The sequence below is a fragment of the Balaenoptera acutorostrata genome, chromosome 7, assembly GCF_949987535.1.
Source record: "Balaenoptera acutorostrata chromosome 7, mBalAcu1.1, whole genome shotgun sequence".
Taxonomy (NCBI): domain Eukaryota; kingdom Metazoa; phylum Chordata; class Mammalia; order Artiodactyla; family Balaenopteridae; genus Balaenoptera; species Balaenoptera acutorostrata.
Window position 1 is genome coordinate 30,351,657 of NC_080070.1, and position 20,153 is coordinate 30,371,809.

The 20,153-nt window shown below is 39.2% G+C and overlaps 1 protein-coding gene across 2 annotated transcripts in view; it reads right to left on the reverse strand.

Annotated features, from left to right (window-relative positions):
* The window catches only part of CPED1 (cadherin like and PC-esterase domain containing 1), a 291,359-nt gene that overhangs the window by 36,572 nt on the left and 234,634 nt on the right, over nt 1-20,153 (reverse strand). For both annotated transcript variants that reach the window (XM_057550402.1, XM_007177252.3), the window contains exons 16-17: nt 12,653-12,770; nt 3,583-3,719 (exon numbers count right to left, since the gene is read on the reverse strand). In XM_057550402.1, coding sequence (XP_057406385.1) covers nt 3,583-3,719; nt 12,653-12,770 — 255 coding nt within the window. The remainder of the gene's footprint in view (nt 1-3,582; nt 3,720-12,652; nt 12,771-20,153) is intronic.

Here is a 20,153-nt window from a genome sequence, read left to right on the forward strand (position 1 = left end):
TAAAAAGGTGCTCACACATTGTAAACATAAAGGTAATACACATACATGTATCCCCTGCTTTCCAAAAGTTCAATTTATGCCACTTTCGTTTTTCTGAAAGACCTACATTAAGACAGGCATTTTTCCTAAAAGTGAAAATCCTCTTCGGATTTCTTTTGGTTAGCAAAAATAGGTACTAATATAGGTCTTTCAGAAAAGCAAAGTGTTGTCAATTGAACTTTCCGAAAATCGGGGATACTCTTCACTTTCCTCCATTTCGATTTACGAAAGGCTTCATAGAAGCGCTCTACTTTTGGATAGCGGGGGGAACCTGTATTTAAAAAGACTTCTTCACATTTTGCCAACCATAATTTACTACCTGAATTGGCTTCACGGCCATATGACCTTGGCATTCACACAGGGTCTGTGTGTAAAAGGATCCTGTGCTTGGTTTACTGCTCTGCTTTTGCCTTCTCAAAATTCTTAATAATTATTGAACACAGGGTCCTGCACTTCCGTTTTGCCCTGGGCCTGGCAGAATATATGGCCAATCCTGTCACCATCCCACTCCTCCCCTACTCCCCTCCACTTACGTAATCACTCTTTTTAAAAAATTAATTAAGTAATTAATTAATTTTGGCTGTGTTGGGTCTTCATTGCTGCCCGCAGGCTTTCTCTAGTTGTGGTGAGCGAGGGCTACTCTTCATCGTGGTGCACGGGCTTCTCACTGTGGTGGCTTCTCTTGTTGCGGAGCACGGGCTGTAGGCACACGGGCTCAGTAGTTGTGGCTCGCGGGCTCTGGAGCACAGGCTCAGCAGTTGTGGCGCACGGGCTTAGTTGCTCTGCACAATGTGGGATCTTCCCGGACCAGGGATTGAACCTGTATCCCCTGCATTGGCAGGCGGATTCTTAGCCACTGTGCCACCGGGGAAGTCCAACTTATGTAATCATTCTTAAGGGCTTGTTACTTCCAGAAATATTCCGAGTGTGTAAGCATGTCTGCATTAGGTTTTGCATTGATGAGATTATTCTATACGTATTCTTGACTTTCGTGGCTTCCTCAGTGTGGCGTGATAGAATTTTTCCATTAAACAGTCTCTGCCCCACCCAGCACCATGCCCATTTCTTCCTGCCGTAGGCAGTCTCCATACTATTGCGGGATGGTTTTTCTAATTCTGGTTGTGCCGCTGCTCCGCTAAAAATGTACAATGGTTCCCTGCTGGGTATAAAGTAAATTGGCATCCTGGTAAACACAGCAGGCTCTGTAGGACCACTGCCAGTATGCTGGCAAATTTGAGTTTCTGAGCTTGCAAGTCTGAAGGATGCTTCTGGACCCAAAGAATCACTAAGAGAAGCCCTCACTGCCTAGCAGCCAGCTGGTCGGTCTCTACGGGGATCACCTGATCTGAACACAGGCCTTTATTTTCAGACTTTGTAACATCATCTCTCTCTAACACATAGGAAGAAGAGATCTTCCCTTTTTCTTATCATTACTTTGTAGAGTTGCTAATAATTGAAATGAACAAAGACCTTATTGTGGACTTTGTGTCCTCCCGAAATTCACATGTTGAAACCCTAATTTCCCCCCTCCACACCCGCCCACCATGTGATGGTATTAGGAGGTGGAGCCTTAGAAGGTAATCAGGTCTAGATGAGGTCATGAGGGTGTTGGCCCCATAATGGGATTAGTGTCTTTATAAGAAGAGGAAGACATTAGAGGTCTCTCTGTCTCTGTCTCTCTACCTTATGAGGACACAGCAAAAAGGCAGCCAACAGAAGCCAGCAAGCGACCTCTCACCAGAACCCAACTGTGCTGGCGCCCTGATCTTGGACTTCTCTGCCTCCAGAACTGTTGAGAAATAAATCTGTTTAAGTCACTCAGGCTATGGTATTTTAAGATTGACAGGGAAGGCATTTAGCTTTCTACAAAGTTGATTAATCTACAGCATGGGATTAGATCATATAGACTTATTCTTATTTTACAGATGAAGAAAATGAGTCTGAGAAACAATGTGTCCTGTCCAAAGCCATGGACTTTAGTGATGAACTTTAACATCTACTGACTTTCAGGTTAATAGACGGTGACATCTTGGAATCTTCCTGAGGTCAGAACGAGATTCTTAAAGAGTTTGGAGAAGTCTGACTTATGACAACGACTATTTTCATTGTTTCCAGTCCTACATTTCTAGGATATGGAGATTGGGCTGTCCATATTGGTGGTTCAAACTGCCTGAGTAGTGGCCACTTACATACATGTGTGATCACAGGTGAATTACTCAATCTCTCTGAACTTTAATATTCTTAAGTAGAAAACGGATCTAAAAATATCTACCTTACAGACTTGTGAATAGGAATAAATAAAATTTTAACTTATTCATTTACTCAACGAATATTTATTAAGTGACTATTATGTTACAAACGCTGTACCAAGCAAGGAGATTATGGTAGTGAATCAAACACATTGGCTCCCCTCCTAAAGCTCACAGTCTGATAGGATTTAAGGTGTGAAAAAGTCAGTAGCATGGTTCTTTGAAGAGAATCAATGCTCACTTAATAACACAGCAACAGAAGTTTCTGACATTTCTTTTCTTCCCTTCCCTTTTTTGAAACTAACTAATACTGCTGCTTTATCTTTAGACATCCTCTCAGTCACAAACTTTGGGGCATTTATATTAGAATCCCCATGAAGAAGAGGTCCATTCCCCTGCCTTGCTTCTCCCACCTGTCATTCTTCTTTAAACCATTTGCTGGTAGAAAATCTGAACATAGGCTTAATCTGAAAAATTGACATATATTTACTCCACTGTACTTTATGAATCATAGAGCTTCTTAAAAAAATCAGTTTTTGAAATCAGTCTTGCCCGTGCTTGAGAGTTTGCAAATAGTTTGTAAGGAAATGTCCATCTAATAAAAAGTACTTTGAAAGTCTGCAGAAGGATTACTTACTTCATGTTAACCAAGCATCTCAGTCTATGTGCCCAGTTCGCACGTCCGAGAGCTCTGCCAGAATCTACCTAGTCAGAGCACGCCTAGCAAGGAGACACTGCATGTCCAAGAGATCAGCTTAGAAGCCGCACTAAAGGAAAAGCAGCCTAGCGAGGTCCACGCGAGACCTGCCCGGGAACGTGAGAGAAGATCAGGAAGGTTAGTGTGTAAAAACCATGCTATGCACGGGGTATGCTGAAGCAGAAGTCTTACATGCAGGAACATTGCACCGCCTGTGCGAGCCACAGATGGCTGTTTTAACTGCAGTGCCTTGCGAGAGCTGCAGTTGACAAGGCCAGATGCTCTGAATCGCCAACTGTCAGTTGACACGGCCAGCTCTTACCCATGTGGGCTGAGAAAGCCAGCATGGAACTGGGTCAGCACAGGACATGATTTTAAGAGCCTCAATCTGTCAAGTAGACTTATTTGGAAATAACTGAGCATTGTGAGCAAAAATTGTTAAGGCTCTTCTATGATAATGCATTCATTCAGAAAGCCAAACTGCATTCAGTTAGCTGTCCTCTGCAGAGTGAGGGAGCAGGAATTGGTCTAGTAGGTACAGTTCTGGTGCTGTGGGTGGTGTAAATGAAAGGTCTCCCCCACTGACCCAGAGCCTACCTTCCTTCCTCCCAGGCACTGCTGGAGTTGAGGCTTAGTTAGGACACCATATTGACAGTTGTGAGGCTGCCAAGTGATTTCTCTCCAGTCACAGGTCCTGTTGTCTGAACAGCTAAGGCAAGGCACGATCCACTGGCCTGGAAGAGACAGCAAAACTTCTTTGGTTCCGTTTCTACGGGTGAAATTACAGTTTGCAAGTAAGTCTAGAATTCAGCGATGGTACAGCATTACAGAAATCACAGGGAGGAGACCACTCTTACATAAACCCAGTGGAGCGGTGCATGGCCTCCTGCCGACCAAACAGAATCGCAAGTAGTAATGTTCTGAAATAACACAGTTCATGCTGAAGTCAAGTATGAATTCCGTTCCGTAAAAACACATACTTAAAAAAAAATTAAAGTGACTGGGTACTACTCAGTTATTATTTATTTTCAAAGAGTACACGAGGCACTTAATAGGACCAAAGTATATAGCGAGCCACTGATACTGAGGTAGCTGGCCACAGATATTTCCTAGCCTAACACATGCTTAGGTTACCAATCCAATAATAGTTATATTCTCTGCTCTCCAGAGATTCAAGATACGATAAGACAATTACTTTAATATTCTGATAATTTATTGTTCTGAAGACTAGCGATTGCTCCTTAATTTGATTGGTGGCCTTTTTGCTGTGAATCTCTTCACCTCCTTCTAGCTCTGTCACCTTAATTTTTTCATCTGTTAGATGAGGTGCGTACTGTTCTCCTCACATGATTGGTGTGAGGATTTAATGGGATAATGTATTTAAAGGACCCAGCACAGTTACCACATCATATGCACCTTTGTTAGCAGCTGATTTCAGGCACAAAGTAGGGCACAAGCTTTAGTAAATGTTTATAAGATAAATGAATATTCTCAAAAAGCTGCATTTAAGATCGTTCTTATTTTATTGATAAAGTAACATGCATTCAAAACACTGCAGCTTTTAGTGTGAGTGGACACATTAATAATTTATTAGAAAAATATCACGAAATGACTTTTGAGTTTTGTTTTTTCCTTGTTCATCTTTTCAGGAACGGAGAGTGAACCAGCATGTTAAACATGGAGCAGTTATTTGTGCCCTTTGTGGAGAATACCTTGATGTCTTCAACAATCATCTGCTCTACCCAAAAGGTCTTGCTTATGTTACTGCTTCATGTTTCTCTTCAAAATATTGAGGAGCTATGGGACTTCCCTGGTGGCGCAGTGGTTAAGAATCCGCCTGCCAACGCAGGGGTCACGGGTTCGAGCCCTGGTCCAGGAAGATCCCACATGTCGCGGAGCAACTAAGCCCGTGTGCCACAACTACTGACCCTGCACTCTAGAACTCACAAGCCACAACTACTGAGCCCACGTGCCACAACTACTGAAGCCTGAGCGCCTAGAACCCGTGCTCTGCAACAAGAGAAGCCACCGCAATGAGAAGCTCGTGCACCGCAACGAAGAGTAGTCCCCGCTCGCCACACGCAGCAACGAGGATCCAACGCAGCCAAATAAATAAAGAAAGAAAAGAAAAACCTTTGTTTAAAAAAATATATTGAGGAGCTAAATATACCCAGATAGTTTTTGAGTTAGAAAGGAAAGTTTTTAACAAGTTTATCCACTCTGGCTTTGATCTATGATTCTGCTAACAAAAGTATCTGGTGTGACACTAATTTTAGCAGGAAGAATTTCTACTTTCAGGGGATGAATAGGCTTCATTTTACATTTCATGACTTGGGGATGTCAGAATTGTGTATGTGAGGGTTTGTGTGTGTGGAAATAGTTACAAATAATAAAATAAGGAGAGAGATCTAGTTTATAGCTCTTACTGGTTGATCACAGAACAGCCATAAAAAGGAATGAAATTGGGTCATTCATAGAGACATGGATGGACCTAGAGTCTGTCATACCTAGTGAAGTAAGTCAGAAAGAGAAAAACAAATATCGTATATTAACGCATATATGTGGAATCTAGAAAAATGGTACAGATGAACCTATTTGCAGGGCAGGAATAGAGATGCAGACTTCTTAGAGAACGGACCTGTGGACATGGTGGGGGGAAGGGGTGGGTGGGATGAATTGGGAGATTGGGATGGACATAAATACACTACCATGTGTAAAACAGATAGCTAGTGGGAACCTGCTGTATAGCACAGGGAGCTCAGCTCGGTGCTCTGTGGTGACCTAGGTGGGTGGGATGGAGGGGGGGTAGGAGGTCCAAGAGGGAGGGGATATATGTATACGTATAGCGGATTCACTTCGTTGTACAGCAGAAACTAACACACCATTGTAAAGCAACTATACCCCAATTAAAAAAAAAAAAGTATGGGTATATTAAGAGAGAGAAACTGGGAGAAACAGAAGGAAATAGAAAGGAAAGGAGACGAGAAGAGTATGACTTCCAAGGAAGAGAAGAATACACACAGCAGAATTGCTTTAGTGGAGGATTGTGCCAACGGGAGCTGAGCTACTGGACAGTCCAAAAGTAATGTGGACTTGTTTATTCCTCTTACCATACAATTTTTTCTTTGCTTTGATTTTTAAACTTAATGTGAATTCCAGAAAACTGCCTTATTCCATATCTACACATTAAATGTACTATCTCCACAATTTCAGGTCTGGTGAATGACCTTCCATTTCTCTACATACATATCACTCTCCATCTAGGAGGATTTTCATTCAATACAGTATTGAAGTATGTACCCTGTTAGGTATTAGGTACTCTTGTTGTTAAAATAAGGTAATAACTAAGAAAGAAACAGTTAACATTGTTATAGCACCTCTCAGATGTCAGGGATATTCTGAGCACTTTAATATATTAACTTATTTAAACTCAGAACCACCCTATTATCACCCCCATTGTGCTAATGACTTAACTGGGAATCAGAAAGGTTAAGTTACTTGTCCAATATCTTCCAGCTAGGAGGTGGTAGACCCAGGACTGGAGCTGAAGAGTCAGTTCCAGAGTCCATGATGTTGGTTATAATGTGAAACCTCAAAAATTATAATCAGGTGAGAAGGGTACAATTTACACATGTAAAAAGCTTAATAATAGGTAATTCATAATTAAGGAAAAATATCAGTGTGGTACTCAAAGAGCCTGGGCTTTGGAGACACACACACCTGGGCTCTCCTTCCAGGTAGCTCTGTGGACCTCAACTCAGTACATTAAAGTCACCTGGGGCTTCCCTGGTGGCGCAGTGGTTGAGAATCTGCCTGCCAATGCAGAGGATACGGGTTCGAGCCCTGGTCTGGGAGGATCCCACATCCCGCGGAGCAACTAGGCCCGTGAGCCACAATTACTGAGCCTGCGCGTCTGGAGCCTGTGCTCCGCAACAAGAGAGGCCACGATAGTGAGAGGCTCACGCTCCGCGATGAAGAGTGGCCCCCACTTGCCGCAACTAGAGAAAGCCCTCGCACAGAAACGAAGACCTAACACAGCCATAAAAATAAATAAATAAATAAACCCAAAGTTAAAAAAAAAAAAAAATTAAAGTCACCTGGAAAGGTTTTTAAAATCCTCATGTCCAGGTCGTACCCTAGACTGTTACCTTAGAACCACTGGATATGGAACTCAGGTATCAGTATTTTTTTTTTAATGCTTTTCAAGTGATTCCAATATGCAGTCAAGGTTGAGAACCACTGTTTACCTTGGACAAATTACTTAATCTTTTCATGATTACATTTACTTCTCTTTAAGAAAAATATGTAGAGCATCGGCCACGGTGCCTTTATACTAGAAATCGATGAATATATTTTACCGTCCCCACCCAACTTCACCCTAAGCAAGCCATTGCAGTTCAGAATAAAGACAGCACCATGGGGATCAGAGTTGTCCGGCAGGTTCTGTGGAGCAGATAAGATGTGAAGAGGGATTTGTGAATAGATAAGATTCGGAGAGGTGGAATGGATGATTTTAAGTGGAGACAGACCTGACAGGAGTGAGACTGAAGAAGTGACTGCTCTCCACGACAGACCGTATATATTGGAGAGAAAAAGAAGGTCTGATCGGTGAAAGGTGTTTCCAAGTTTGTAGATGGAGAGAATAGCAGTAATACTTAAAGATACAACACCGAACATTTGGGAAGCGGTGCTGAGGTTTGAATGGCAAAATGAAGACTGTTCTCAAAAGTGTTTGTTTCTCCATCCAATTCTCTTTCGTAATTCTTCTGTGGTTTTCATTCAGAATATATCTTGCTTTCTAATTCTAATTTTGCCCTGGCATACAGGGTTTGTAATCAATAATCTACATCTTTCACATCTTTGTTTGGCTCCTAATACTATTTGATTTAGACACGGCCTTTAAGTTTATCCTTCGTCGATGAATTCCTCAAGAAAACCTTCTGAAAGAGTCTTTTTTTTTTCATAGAGATTTTGTGGGTTGTGGATACAGTTGGAAGGGGCCTGGGATCTCCTCTTTTCCATCCTCTTCTTTTACAGTGAGGATAACTGAGGCCCAAGATGTTAAATGACAGAAGTGGGATCATGCCAACAGGGCTGGACCAAAATCGAGGTCTCAGAGTCTCCAGTGTGCTGATCCTTTTATCACGTTAGGTTAGGTCAGCACATAATCATCAGTTGAAAATGCAATATGGCTAAGCAGTCTCTCTGGTAGCACTTATAGAAGAAAACCACAAACAGGTTGTCACAATCAATGTATTTTTATTTTTAAAAGCTGGATTTATTCAGTGGGTTCATGTACTCAGAGACTAGGTTTTTAAAAAGATTCTTAATTTTCTTTTTCATAAGATGGTGGTATGTTGGGGACATAAATGTGTTTCTGCAAATGAGATATTATTTAATAATACTTTGAAGGGCTCAGTTTTCCTCAGATCCTTTAGTATCTAACAGCATGTGTATCCCCTCCCCAAATACTGTCTCCCCACCCGACTCCCAAACTCGTTGACAGCTAGTTTTGCACAAACCAAGATCTTTGGCCATTTGCTGCTAAGGCTGAAGAAACAAGTGACCAATTGCATGCACAAAGATCTAAATATGTATTAGTTTGTGGGCATAAAATCACATGCACATAAAAAAAGATGCCTGATTGGGTCTCTGAAAACTTAGCTCCAATGGTTCATACTACTATATATTTATAGTCATAACTCTTTGCATTTTTGTATCACTTAATAATGCCTTTTTTATTGTGAGTTAGTAATACTACTTGAAATAGACATCTGTATAACATCTGCAGGACTGGGCTTTCTTGACATTTTAAGTGATTCCGGCTCAACAAAAATTGTCAAGAAGAAGGACATAAATTCTGTGTTATATATTTAAACAATGAATGAATCAAAGCTGTGATTTCTGAAATAAAGTATGACATATGTCTCAGGGAATAACATTCTGAGGAATGAAATTGCCTTTTGGGAGAAGTTATTTAATTTATCATTATAGCTTTATATTTAATGCAAGCTAGATTTCAGCCATTTAAGTGAATTGGATTGGGTGATATAATGGAGAAAAGAAGTTTGACTTTGTGATTTAGGGCCATGGGGAGATGTAAAATCATATAAATGACAGCACTAAGTCCTGACTCTATAATGCTATAAAATAAGGCAGTTTTTACTTAAGAAGAAAAAATACATCTATATTTTCAATATTAGAAATATTAAAGTATAAGTTGTTATATTTCCTTCCAAAAAAAGATACGATAAAAGTTTACATATTATAAAATGCAATCTAAATTATTTTCTTTAAATGTAATTCTCATTCAATGATCATATAAATTTCTTCTTTCTGCAAATTAGGAGAATTACTTTTTCTTTACTGAGCAAAAGATTTTATTCTTAGGTTGTGTCTTATAGTTAAATTATTTTCAAAAGGCTAGAATTCAACTTAGTAAAAAAAAAGTCACTCAAAATTATATTAGCTAGTGTTATTGGAAAAACATTTTTCAAGGAGAAAAAATGGATTCAGTTCTGCCAAATAACTGTAATGTGCTGTAAAAATAAGATTTTGGAGCCATTCTATGGCCTTATTAGCCAAAGCAAGAGTCCTAAAATAAACATCCTTCCAATGTCATCTAATGTGACAACTTCTTTCTGTAGAAGGGAGTCCTACCATCAAGGAAGGAAATCATCTCTGACAGCAAAAAAAAAAAAAAAAAAGTGCATTCTCGCCAACTGCTGTCTCTGATCTCACTCATTTACCTTGAATCTTTAGGTCTCTAGGACCTCAAGGATGGAGCTGTTTTCTCTAGTTGATTGTGCCCTGCTCATAGTCTTCTGTGAAAGAGAGGAGGGCTTGGACCTTGGTTTTAGTTCAGCAACTATTTTTAAATCATATCTCAGACACTGAAAGATGAATAAGGTACAATCTTTGCTCTGGACACACTTGTAATCTACGTGCCGCCATCAGTACAAACTTATTGCTGATGCACCTTTGACGTATTAATACACCTACCCTGTACTACACGTACACATACTCCTATATGTATATATTACATATATACATATCCATCATAAAACATAAAAATAAGCATAATTAAATAAAAATAAATGTACATATAGTTTCATCTTTACTGGCTTCTTCCCTGTGGATTGTTCTGTGCCACTCACTCCCCTTGCATGGCTGCAGTATTCCACTTTGAAGACTACTGATTAGAGGAAGAGAGAGAAACATGTAAATTAGATACTTGAAATATAATGAGGTGAGTGCTATTTGTAGACATATGTCCAAGATATTCTGGGTGCATAGAAGAGAAGCAACTCTGGGGGTGGAGTAGTAAAGAAGGACTTCCTAGGGAGTAGGATATAGCGTCAGGAGAAGTTAGATCAAGATGGGAAGAAGACTTTTAGGAGCAGCGAACAGTATGGACAAGAGCCTGGAGTCCTGCAGCTGATTATCAGCATGAAATGAGGTCAAGAGGCTAGGATGGGGCTTCCCACGTGGCGCAGTGGTTAAGAATCCACCTGCCAATGCAGGGGACACGGGTTCAATCCTTGATCCGGGAAGATCCCACATGCAGTGGAGCAACTAAGCCTGTGCACCACAACTACTGAGCCTGCACTATAGGGCTCCCATGCCGCAACTACTGAGCCCATGTGCTGCAAATACTGAAGTCTGCACACCTAGAGCATGTGCTCCGCAGCAAAGAGTAGCCCCTGATTGTTGCAACTAGAGAAAGCCCATGCGTAGCAATGAAGACCCAATGCAGAGCAAAAAAAAAAAAAAAGAAGAAAAAGAGGCTAGGACGAGTTGGCAGAGATATGAGAGGTCAGATTATTGTCAGGTTAAGGAATATGGACTTGACTGGGGTGTCAACATTGTGTTTTTTTTTAAAGAGGCCTAACTACTCAAGTTACCAGAAGGCCCCTGTGTTTTTTTTGTTTTGTTTTGTTTTGTTTTGTTTTTAATTTTATTTATTTTGGGGCTGCACTGGATCTTCATTGCTGCACCCGGGCTTTCTAGTTGTGGCGAGTGGGGGCTACTTTTAGTTGCAGTGCACGGGCTTCTCATTGCGGTGACTTCTCTTGTTGCAGAGCATGGGCTTTAGGCATGCAGGCTTCAGTAGTTGCGGCACGTGGGCTCAGTAGTTGTGGCTTGTGGGCTTAGTTGCTCCACGGCATGTGGGATCTTCCTGGGCCAGGGATTGAACCCGTGTCCCCTGCATTGGCAGGCAGATTCTTAACCACTGTGCCACCAAGGAAGTCCCAAGGCTCCTGTTTTATGGCAGCCTCTCCTGTAAGGACCAGGCATGGCTTCAGAACAGGGCCTGGCATAAGTTACTGCAAGTTTAACGGACAGAAGAAGCTGCCACTTCTTGAGGAATCTCAGTAATGTATCTTCAACTTTTTGTTGAAGAACTTTTGACTCGGTTCAGTAGGAGGAACAGAATTAAGTTGTTTTATGATTCTCATAAATTGTCATCTGATAAAAAATACCTAGACACATTGGTGTCTCCTTTGTATATAAGAGTATATATCTCATTTAGCCAAGAATCATAAATCATACCACCTGACACACCATAATGGGTAAATTCCTCCCTATGCACTGACTGTAATTTATTATTTAGGACACATGTTCAAGAAATGCCCACGTTTGTTAACCGTGCATGCCAAATTGCAATTTGTCCCACCCATTTGTGAAACTCATTTCCTGTTCAAGCTGTGGTGTGAAGTTCATGGCAAGGGTAGAAAAGCTCCTGAGTGTTTTCTCAGACTTTTTAGATGAAGGGAGACTTGGGGTCAGGAGGCCAGAGCAGTAACCAGGACTCGCAGAGAAGAAGCTCTTTGCTCCTCTTACTGCCTTGGAGGCATTTTTAGTTCCAGCTTTGGCTTAACCCCACTAGTCTCCACTGAAAGAACAGTGCTGGGGAAGGAAAGAAACAGGGGAAATAGACAGTGGCACCAAAGTGCCTCATTCCAGGTCTGCCCTAGGCGTAGGCAGGATTGAACACTGTAATTTGAATTTGACATCATGATTTTCCTGCCTCTGTGCATGCTCAATATATGGGAGACGTTAGTGACCATTCCCAAAGATTTTTTTTTTAACCAAAAGAAATGGTTTAAAACTGAACTTGTATCCTTTGCAGTTCTTTGGGTTCACAAGGTCAACTTATTTTGTACCTACTCTGTGGAAAGTATAGTGTTAAGTGAATTGGTAGAGTGTGAACAACTCAGACGCCCTGCCCTCATGCAGCTGACAGCCCAGGAAGACTGACATCAAACAATCAATTACACATTTAATCATTTAAATAATTGTGGAAATTGCCATGGAAGAAAAACACTGGGTGCTATGACAATATGTAATAAGGAAAACAAGTCAGAGACTCAAGGAAGGCACTACGGTACAAGTGACTTTTTGGTTGAAATCTACAGGTGAATATGCATTAACTAGGCAAAGAGCAGAGGATGAAAAGAAAAGCATTTGATGAATCAAAATATTTCACATATTAAAACAATGCATTTACATTAATTATATGTGTTGTAGTTCATATTAATGAAAAAGTATCATATTACCTTGATTTTTTGGTACAAGAATAGTTTAATAAATAAACATCTACTACTTATCTATATTAAAGGATTTTTTTAAAAAAAGTAGAAATGATATCCAGTGTAATAGTCACCTTTTGTGTCGCCAGATGGACAGGTCTTTAGTCCCGGCTGTGAAATGGCTTCAATGTAGTCAGAGGAAATAGGCTGTAACCCACAGGTTTCCTCTGGTTGAATCAGCAAACCACAATCCTGCATTAAAATGATAAAAATTAGCTGTATAGTAATTAACCTGACCTGTAGTAATAAAATCTACAAAACAAGACTTTCTGTGCCAAATAACTTTTGGATAAAAGGGAGCAATTCTTGTTTACCCTTCTCTTGATATTTATTCATCAATAGTTGTTTTTGCTATTAATAGCTACTTCCATTAGGGGATTCATATTAATAAATTCTAATGATAAGTTAATCTTTATTTTGGCATTGATACTCATGTTACTGCTCTGCCAATTTTTAAAGAAATAAATGGCAGTTTTACTTTAAAAATATACCTGTGTGTTGCTGACTCATTAAAAATATAACATCGTATAATAGAGGACAATATATCAAGGGGAAAAGACTCAATGTGAGAAAAGAAATGGGAAATATTTGGGGAGAATGTTAATTTAACAGATGAATTTCATTTCAGCACACATTTATTAAGGATCTATGATATGCTAGAAATGGAATCAAATACATATATTTTATCTAAAACACCTTCACATATTTATAAAAGTAGGTAACAGCAATGAAATTCATTAGGGAGGCATGTTCTGTACTAAGCAATGCCTTCCATAGTCTTCCATATGCATTGGAGAGCAGCAGTTCGTTGGCTTTGAAATATCTCCTCTGCTCTAGCAGGTTGTCCCACTCTCATTTTCTCTTGGCTTATCCTACAAAGCTATTGGCATCTGTACCTGTCCTGTGTCCCTCTGTCTCACCTCACCTGGTTCCACTGCCACTCTTTTCACGGGGTTCTCTCAGGCTACCACAATTAAGGCCAGGTAAAAATGCTAAAATCACTCTGAGGAATGCTTTCTTCCTAATTGTGCATGGAGAGCATCTTTTTGTGTTTTAGGTCTCTTGAAACGGTCGCACAGTTATGTGTTACTGTCTGTCGGCATCCTTTGTTTCCTTCATACTCTTCACCACTTGGTAATTGCATTGGTTATTTGTGCCTTTTCCACTAGACTGAATACTCCATGAGAATGGATAATTATTTTGCTCCCACATATACCCAGTCCCTAGCGTACAGTAGATAATGATAAATATTTGTTGAATGTGTAAAATGTTACAGTTAGTTGTCCCCCTTTTTATATTATAAATTCTCAGTAATGGAGAGAAATAATTGTTTTGACCTCTTGTTTGCTCTGTACCTCTGCCTCTAATGAGCAATTTCTGGTCACCTTCCCTCAGACTTTCAAACATCCTAACCACCAACTCAGATTCCTAGATCTCATACCAAAAGGTCCAGGATACTAAGGAAAAAAAGGAATGGAGGTAGTGTGTGACTTTTTGAAATCTTGACTTAGTATACATATTTTCATTTTTTAATTCATGACTGAAATTGAAGTTTAGGAAACTGATTAAAATTAGAATTGTGATTTGTATTAAAATGTTCATTATAATAAAGCAGTTAAAAATAACAAAGTTTATAATGATGTGAGAAGATTTAGTCTGAATAAACATCTATGAATGATATATGTTAATGTATGTGTGATATCTATCCATTTGTTTTTGGTGGAGACTAGACCTTATTTGCCAGAAAAATGGTATTATGTATCTATCAGATTAAAAAAAAATGTTTTATATCAAATGTTAGGGAGGGTGGGGAGAAATAATTACCATTATATACTGCTGATAAGGAGTACAAATTAGTTCAGCTACTTTGGAAGGTAGTTTATAGTAAAATTAAAAATTCACAGACTCCATAGCCCCAAAGTTAGACTTTTCAGAGTCTACTCCAGAAAAACCCTCATGCAATGCATAAAGAACATTGTAAAGACAGATCTAAATGAACGAAGATGGAGAGATTTCCCAGGCATACAACTAAGAAAAAACTGAAGACCTTGTTTTGTTCCAGAACAATACATTCCACATGAAGCACATTGTGAACATGCGGCAAAGTCATCTAAATTCAGGTATTTCAGACTGAGGTGTTGCGTTCAATTTATTAACAATGCAAATCATGTTGAAACATTTCTAAAAGTCTGGATTTAGATAAACGTTTGTCTAGAGATGATTGTTTGGGGTCTCTGTGACGTGTGTGTGTGTGTGTGTGTGTGTGTGTGTGTGTGAGATTGCGCCCTAATACTCATCTGGAGGGCATTAGAAAGAGTCTAGATCCCAGATGCCAAAGCCCCAGCGGGTCTCTTCGAAGCTGAACATGTCATTGGCTGTATCAATCAAATAGAAAGATGTATTGTTAGGTGTGCTGATGGCTTATCCTATAGGGAACCAAACTCAATCTCTGATGAGTGGGTGTGGGCTATTTCAGATATGTTAGCCACAGGCAGCCTTTCTGAGGAATGACATCTGAACTGAAGGATGTGAAAAATTGAGGGGATGAGAATTTTAAGAAGAAGGAGTTGCATGTCAAAGGTCACAAGGTGGGAAAAGGGTTTATCTGACATCATAGGCAAAAAAAAGTTATTAAAAAAACTATGTTGAAAATCTATATTTTAATAATCAAATCATGACATTTTTTTCTTGAGATGCACCTCCAAGTTTATCTGCTACAAACTCCTACTCAGAGGAAGAATGATAATCCATGATGTGGTCCTGAGCAATTCTGGATACAGGTTTCAAATGGAAAGGTATTGATTTAATACCTAGAAACTGCAAAGTGCCTTGCTAGAATGCAGGTACCTAACCTCAAGCAACATAATCTAGTTCATCATCAGAAGTTTCTTCTTAATCCTGAACTGAACTCCATCTTATTTGTTCTAATTATCCTCTTTGGTTCAGTTTAGAACAAATTTATTGTAATAATATAGAAGCATGTTCTGACCTGGCTTCAAAGGTGCTGAAGCAAATGACTGGCAATAGAGAATAATAATATCTTTAAATGTTCAATGTTTGCACTTACTGAATACCCAAGATCCCACACATGAGTCTATTATAATATAGTAAACATAATGCAGAACACAGAAAAGCATAACGTAAGTGGGAGCCAGACTGGGTGATCGCTCCGGCTGCTTAGAATCTTGGCCTTGTCTTCGCGTTTGAATTGTTCCCCAGTGTGGTGCTATCTCTACCTCAGATGGAGGTTCCTAAGGGGTACCTGTTCTTCCACAGTCAGCAGGTCAGCCCTGTGATACTTGCACTCATGAATTTTAGTCCAGCTTTGCCATGAACTGGCTGTGTGCTATTGAGTAAGTCACTTGATCTAGTTTTCTCAATATAAAATGGTGAAGGGTAGAGAGAAGATACCACAGCAGATGATGTGAGGTGCCTACACAATATTCATTCTACTTTCTTCCTTTCTAGTAGAAAGACCTTCATTTTGTTGGAGGGAGCAATGTGTTTAGCATTAAAAAAATCAAACAAACAAAACTCTATTTCCCAGTCTCCTTGGTAGCTAAACATGGTCATGTGACACAATTCCAGCCAAAGAAATATAAGTGGAAATTGGCTACAGATCTCTGGAAAAATTTTGTTTCCCTGATGCCATGTTTTCTTTGTCACTCTGTTTCCGATTTCTGCTAGGAATGTGGATGTGAGCCTGAAGGAGGAGCAGCCATGTTGTAACCATGAGGAAACCATGAGCAGAAAGATAGAAGAAAGTAGGATGCCCATGATGCTGTAAAGCTGCCGCAATGCTGACTTTGGGCTGCCCGCCTCTACACTTCTTTCATTGGAAGAAAAACAAACACCTACTTGGTCAAACCACTATGGAAATATAGTATGCAGCCAAACTTCTCTCTTCCTCTAAGAGTTTGTGAAACCTATTGTCGGGCCACATGAAACTTTGAGAATCCCTTTAGATCTTAAAAGTGATAAACCCCACTAATAAAAAAATTAAACAATTTTTGAAAGGGAAAAACTCATTAGCATATCTCATTCTTTCTTCACTGGTGTGATTAGTAATTTAGTCATGTTCAGGCATATTCAAGAAAATGAATAATAGCTCTTCTGGTCTTACATGTCATCTCTTGGAGCCCCTGAGTCTAGATACATGGAAAAGGTAGTATTTAGCAGAGAAGCTTAAAATTTACCCCAGAAATCTCCACATTTAGAGTGTATCCCTTTGCTGGAGACTTCACAAATTCCTGAATGGACTGTCATAGCTTTCAACAGAGTGCAATGAGATAATTAATGGATTTTCTTGTTCCAACATGTGCAGAGTATATACGTTTAGTACATAATTTTAAAAATTTGCTTAACTTTTCATGAAATGCTGTAGTTACCAACAGAAGATATTAAGGTGCCCTTGGCTTCACCCTCTGCCCTACCCATGAATACATGACCACTGTTCTTGTTACCAATTCCTCTGGAAGCCCATTTAGTTTTTTACAGATGTATTTGGCCACAAATGAATTAGTAGTATTTTTCATTTTTAATGTGATTTTGCTATATTTTTAGAGCAATATCAAATTGGACTATTTGATCTAGTAGGTAACTTTAAACCTTACCTACTTTTTTGGTGCCAAAGAATCATTCTTTTAAGATCAAACAGTTCTCCCTTTCTTCCACTAAATAATGAAAAATGTCCACATTCTAAATTTAAAAATATACATTTACTCCTTGTGGCACCCAGATTTTCCAGAGGGACCCATTTCCTTCCCCTGGGCTGCTGCTATTTCTAATAAGTCAGTAGTGACTGCTCAAGCTTGACAATATTGGCACGGTTGCCTCCCTGCAGAAAGGCAGAGTCCTCTTCCAGATCAAGAATGTTCCTTTTCCCATAAGAGACTAAGTTCTTAATGAGCTAATTTCACTATCTTGTTCCAAAAGGATGAATAATTTTCTGTCTTCACATTGCCTCTAAATTTAACAACTGCTTTCCTTGTATTGTAGTCAGCCAGCCATAAAATAGTAGCTATTGTGTGATTCACAGTATTAGACACAGAATGACCATTTACAGAATAATTATCTGAGGTATAGATTAGCGATAAATCATTACAGCATAATCCACCTGAAATCATCTTTTACATACCACAGTGATCCTAAAACTGAATGTTTTTCATGAAGAAAAGAATGCATATGCAGAAAACTATAAGACACTGATGAAAGAAATTAAAGATGATACAAACGGATGGAGAGATATACCATGTTCTTGGATTGGAAGAATCAACATTGTGAAAATGAATATACTACCCAAAGCAATCTACAGATTCAAGGCAATCCCTATCAAACTACCAATGGCATTTTTCACAGAACTAGAACAAAAAATTTTACAATTTGTATGGAAACACAAAAGACCCTGACTAAGCCAAAGCCATCTTGAGAAAGAAAAACGGAGCTGGAAGAATCAGGATCCCTCACTTCGGACTATACTACAAAGCTACAGTAATCAATACAGTATGGTACTGACACAAAAACAGAAATATAGATCAATGGAACAGGATAGAAAGCCCAGAGATAAACCCACGCACATATGGTCACCTTATTTTTTATAAAGGAGGCAAGCATATACAGTGGAGAAAAGACAGCCTCTTCAATAAGTGGTGCTGGGAAAACTGGACAGCTACATGTAAAAGAATGAAATTAGAACACTCCCTAACCCCATACACAGAAATAAACTCAAAATGGATTAAAGACCTAAATGTAAGGCCAGGCACTATAAAACTCTTAGAGGAAAACATAGGCAGAACACTCTATGACATAAATCACAGCAAGATCTTTTTTGACCCACCTCCTAGAGAAATGGAGATAAAAACAAAAATAAACAAATGGGACCTAACAAAACTTAAAAGCTTTTGCACAGCAAAGAAAACCATAAACAAGATGAAAAGACAACCCTCAGAATAGGAGAAAATATTTGCAAATGAATCAGCTGACAAAGGATTAATCTCCAAAATATACAAGGAGCTCATGCAGCTCCATATCAAAAAAACAAACAATCCAATCCAAAAATAGGCAGAAGACCTAAATAGACATTTCTCCAAAGAAGATATACAGATTGCTAACGAACACATGAAAGGATGCTCAGCACCGCTAATCATTAGAGAAATGCAAATCAAAATCACAATGAGGTCTCACCTCACACCAGTCAGAATGGTCATCATCAAAAAATCTACAAACAATAAATGCTGGAGAGGGTGTGGAGAAAAGGAAACCCTCTTGCACTGTTGGTGGAATGTAAATTGATACAGCCACTATGGAGAACAGTATGGAGGTTCCTTAAAGAACTAAAAATAGAACTACCAGATGACCCAGCAATCCCACTACTGGTCATATACCCTGAGAAAACCATAATTCAAAAAGAGACATGTACCACAATGTTCATTGCAGCACTATTTACAATAGCCAGGACTTGGAAGCAACCTAAGTGTCCATCAACAGATGAATGGATAAAGAAGATGTGGCCCATATATACAATGCAATATTACTCAGCCATAAAAAGAAATGAAATTGAGTTATTTGTAGTGAAGTGGATGGACCTAGAGTCTGTCATACAGAGTGAAGTAAGTCAGAAAGAGAAAAACAAATACCGTATGCTAACACATATGTATGGAATCTAAAAAAAAAAAAAAAAGGGTTCTGATGAACCTTGGGGCAGGACAGGAATAAAGATGCAGATGTAGAGAATGGGAAGGGGAAGGGTAGGTTGGGACAGGGAAGGGGAAGGGTAGGTTGGGACAAAGTGAGAGAGTAGCATTGACATATATACACTACCAAATGTAAAATAGATAGCTAGTGGGAAGCAGCTGCATAGCACAGGAAGATCAACTTGATGCTTTGTGACCACCTAGAGGGGTGGGATAGGGAGGGTGGGAGGGAGACGCAAGAGGAAGGAGATATGGGGATATATGTATATATATAACTGATTCACTTCGTTATACAGCAGAAACACAACATTGTAAAGCAATTATACTCCAATAAAGATGTTAAAAAAAAGAATGTAATGCATATAAATTCATATTCAAAGAGATTTATATGCTTTACAGAAGGCAATTTGGAAATATCTCACAAATATAATTATACTGCTAAGACTTAATCCTACAGACATACTTGGTAAAGTCTCCAAAAATTCATGTGCAAGGAAATTTACTAGAGCACTTCGTGTAATAGAAAACTTGACACTACTTAAGTGTCCATCAACAGGGAACTGGTTAAATAAGTTATACATTACACAATGGAACATTCTGTAATTCTTAGATGAGAAGGAGGCAGAGTAAAGATATATAGAGAGAGATATAAGGTATATTATTAAGAGCAATAAAGCAAGTTGCAGGACATTATATACACCTTGATCTTATTTAGTAAATAAAGTGCTAGAAATTATACATGCTTGACTGTGCATAGATAACTTCTGGAATGGTGCACAGGAAATGCTGAACAGTGGCTTTCTTGGAAAATTAAGGATGGTAGGCCAGAGATGGAGAAGCAAAAATGAACTTTTTCTGAAGATTTTTACCATTCATATGAATC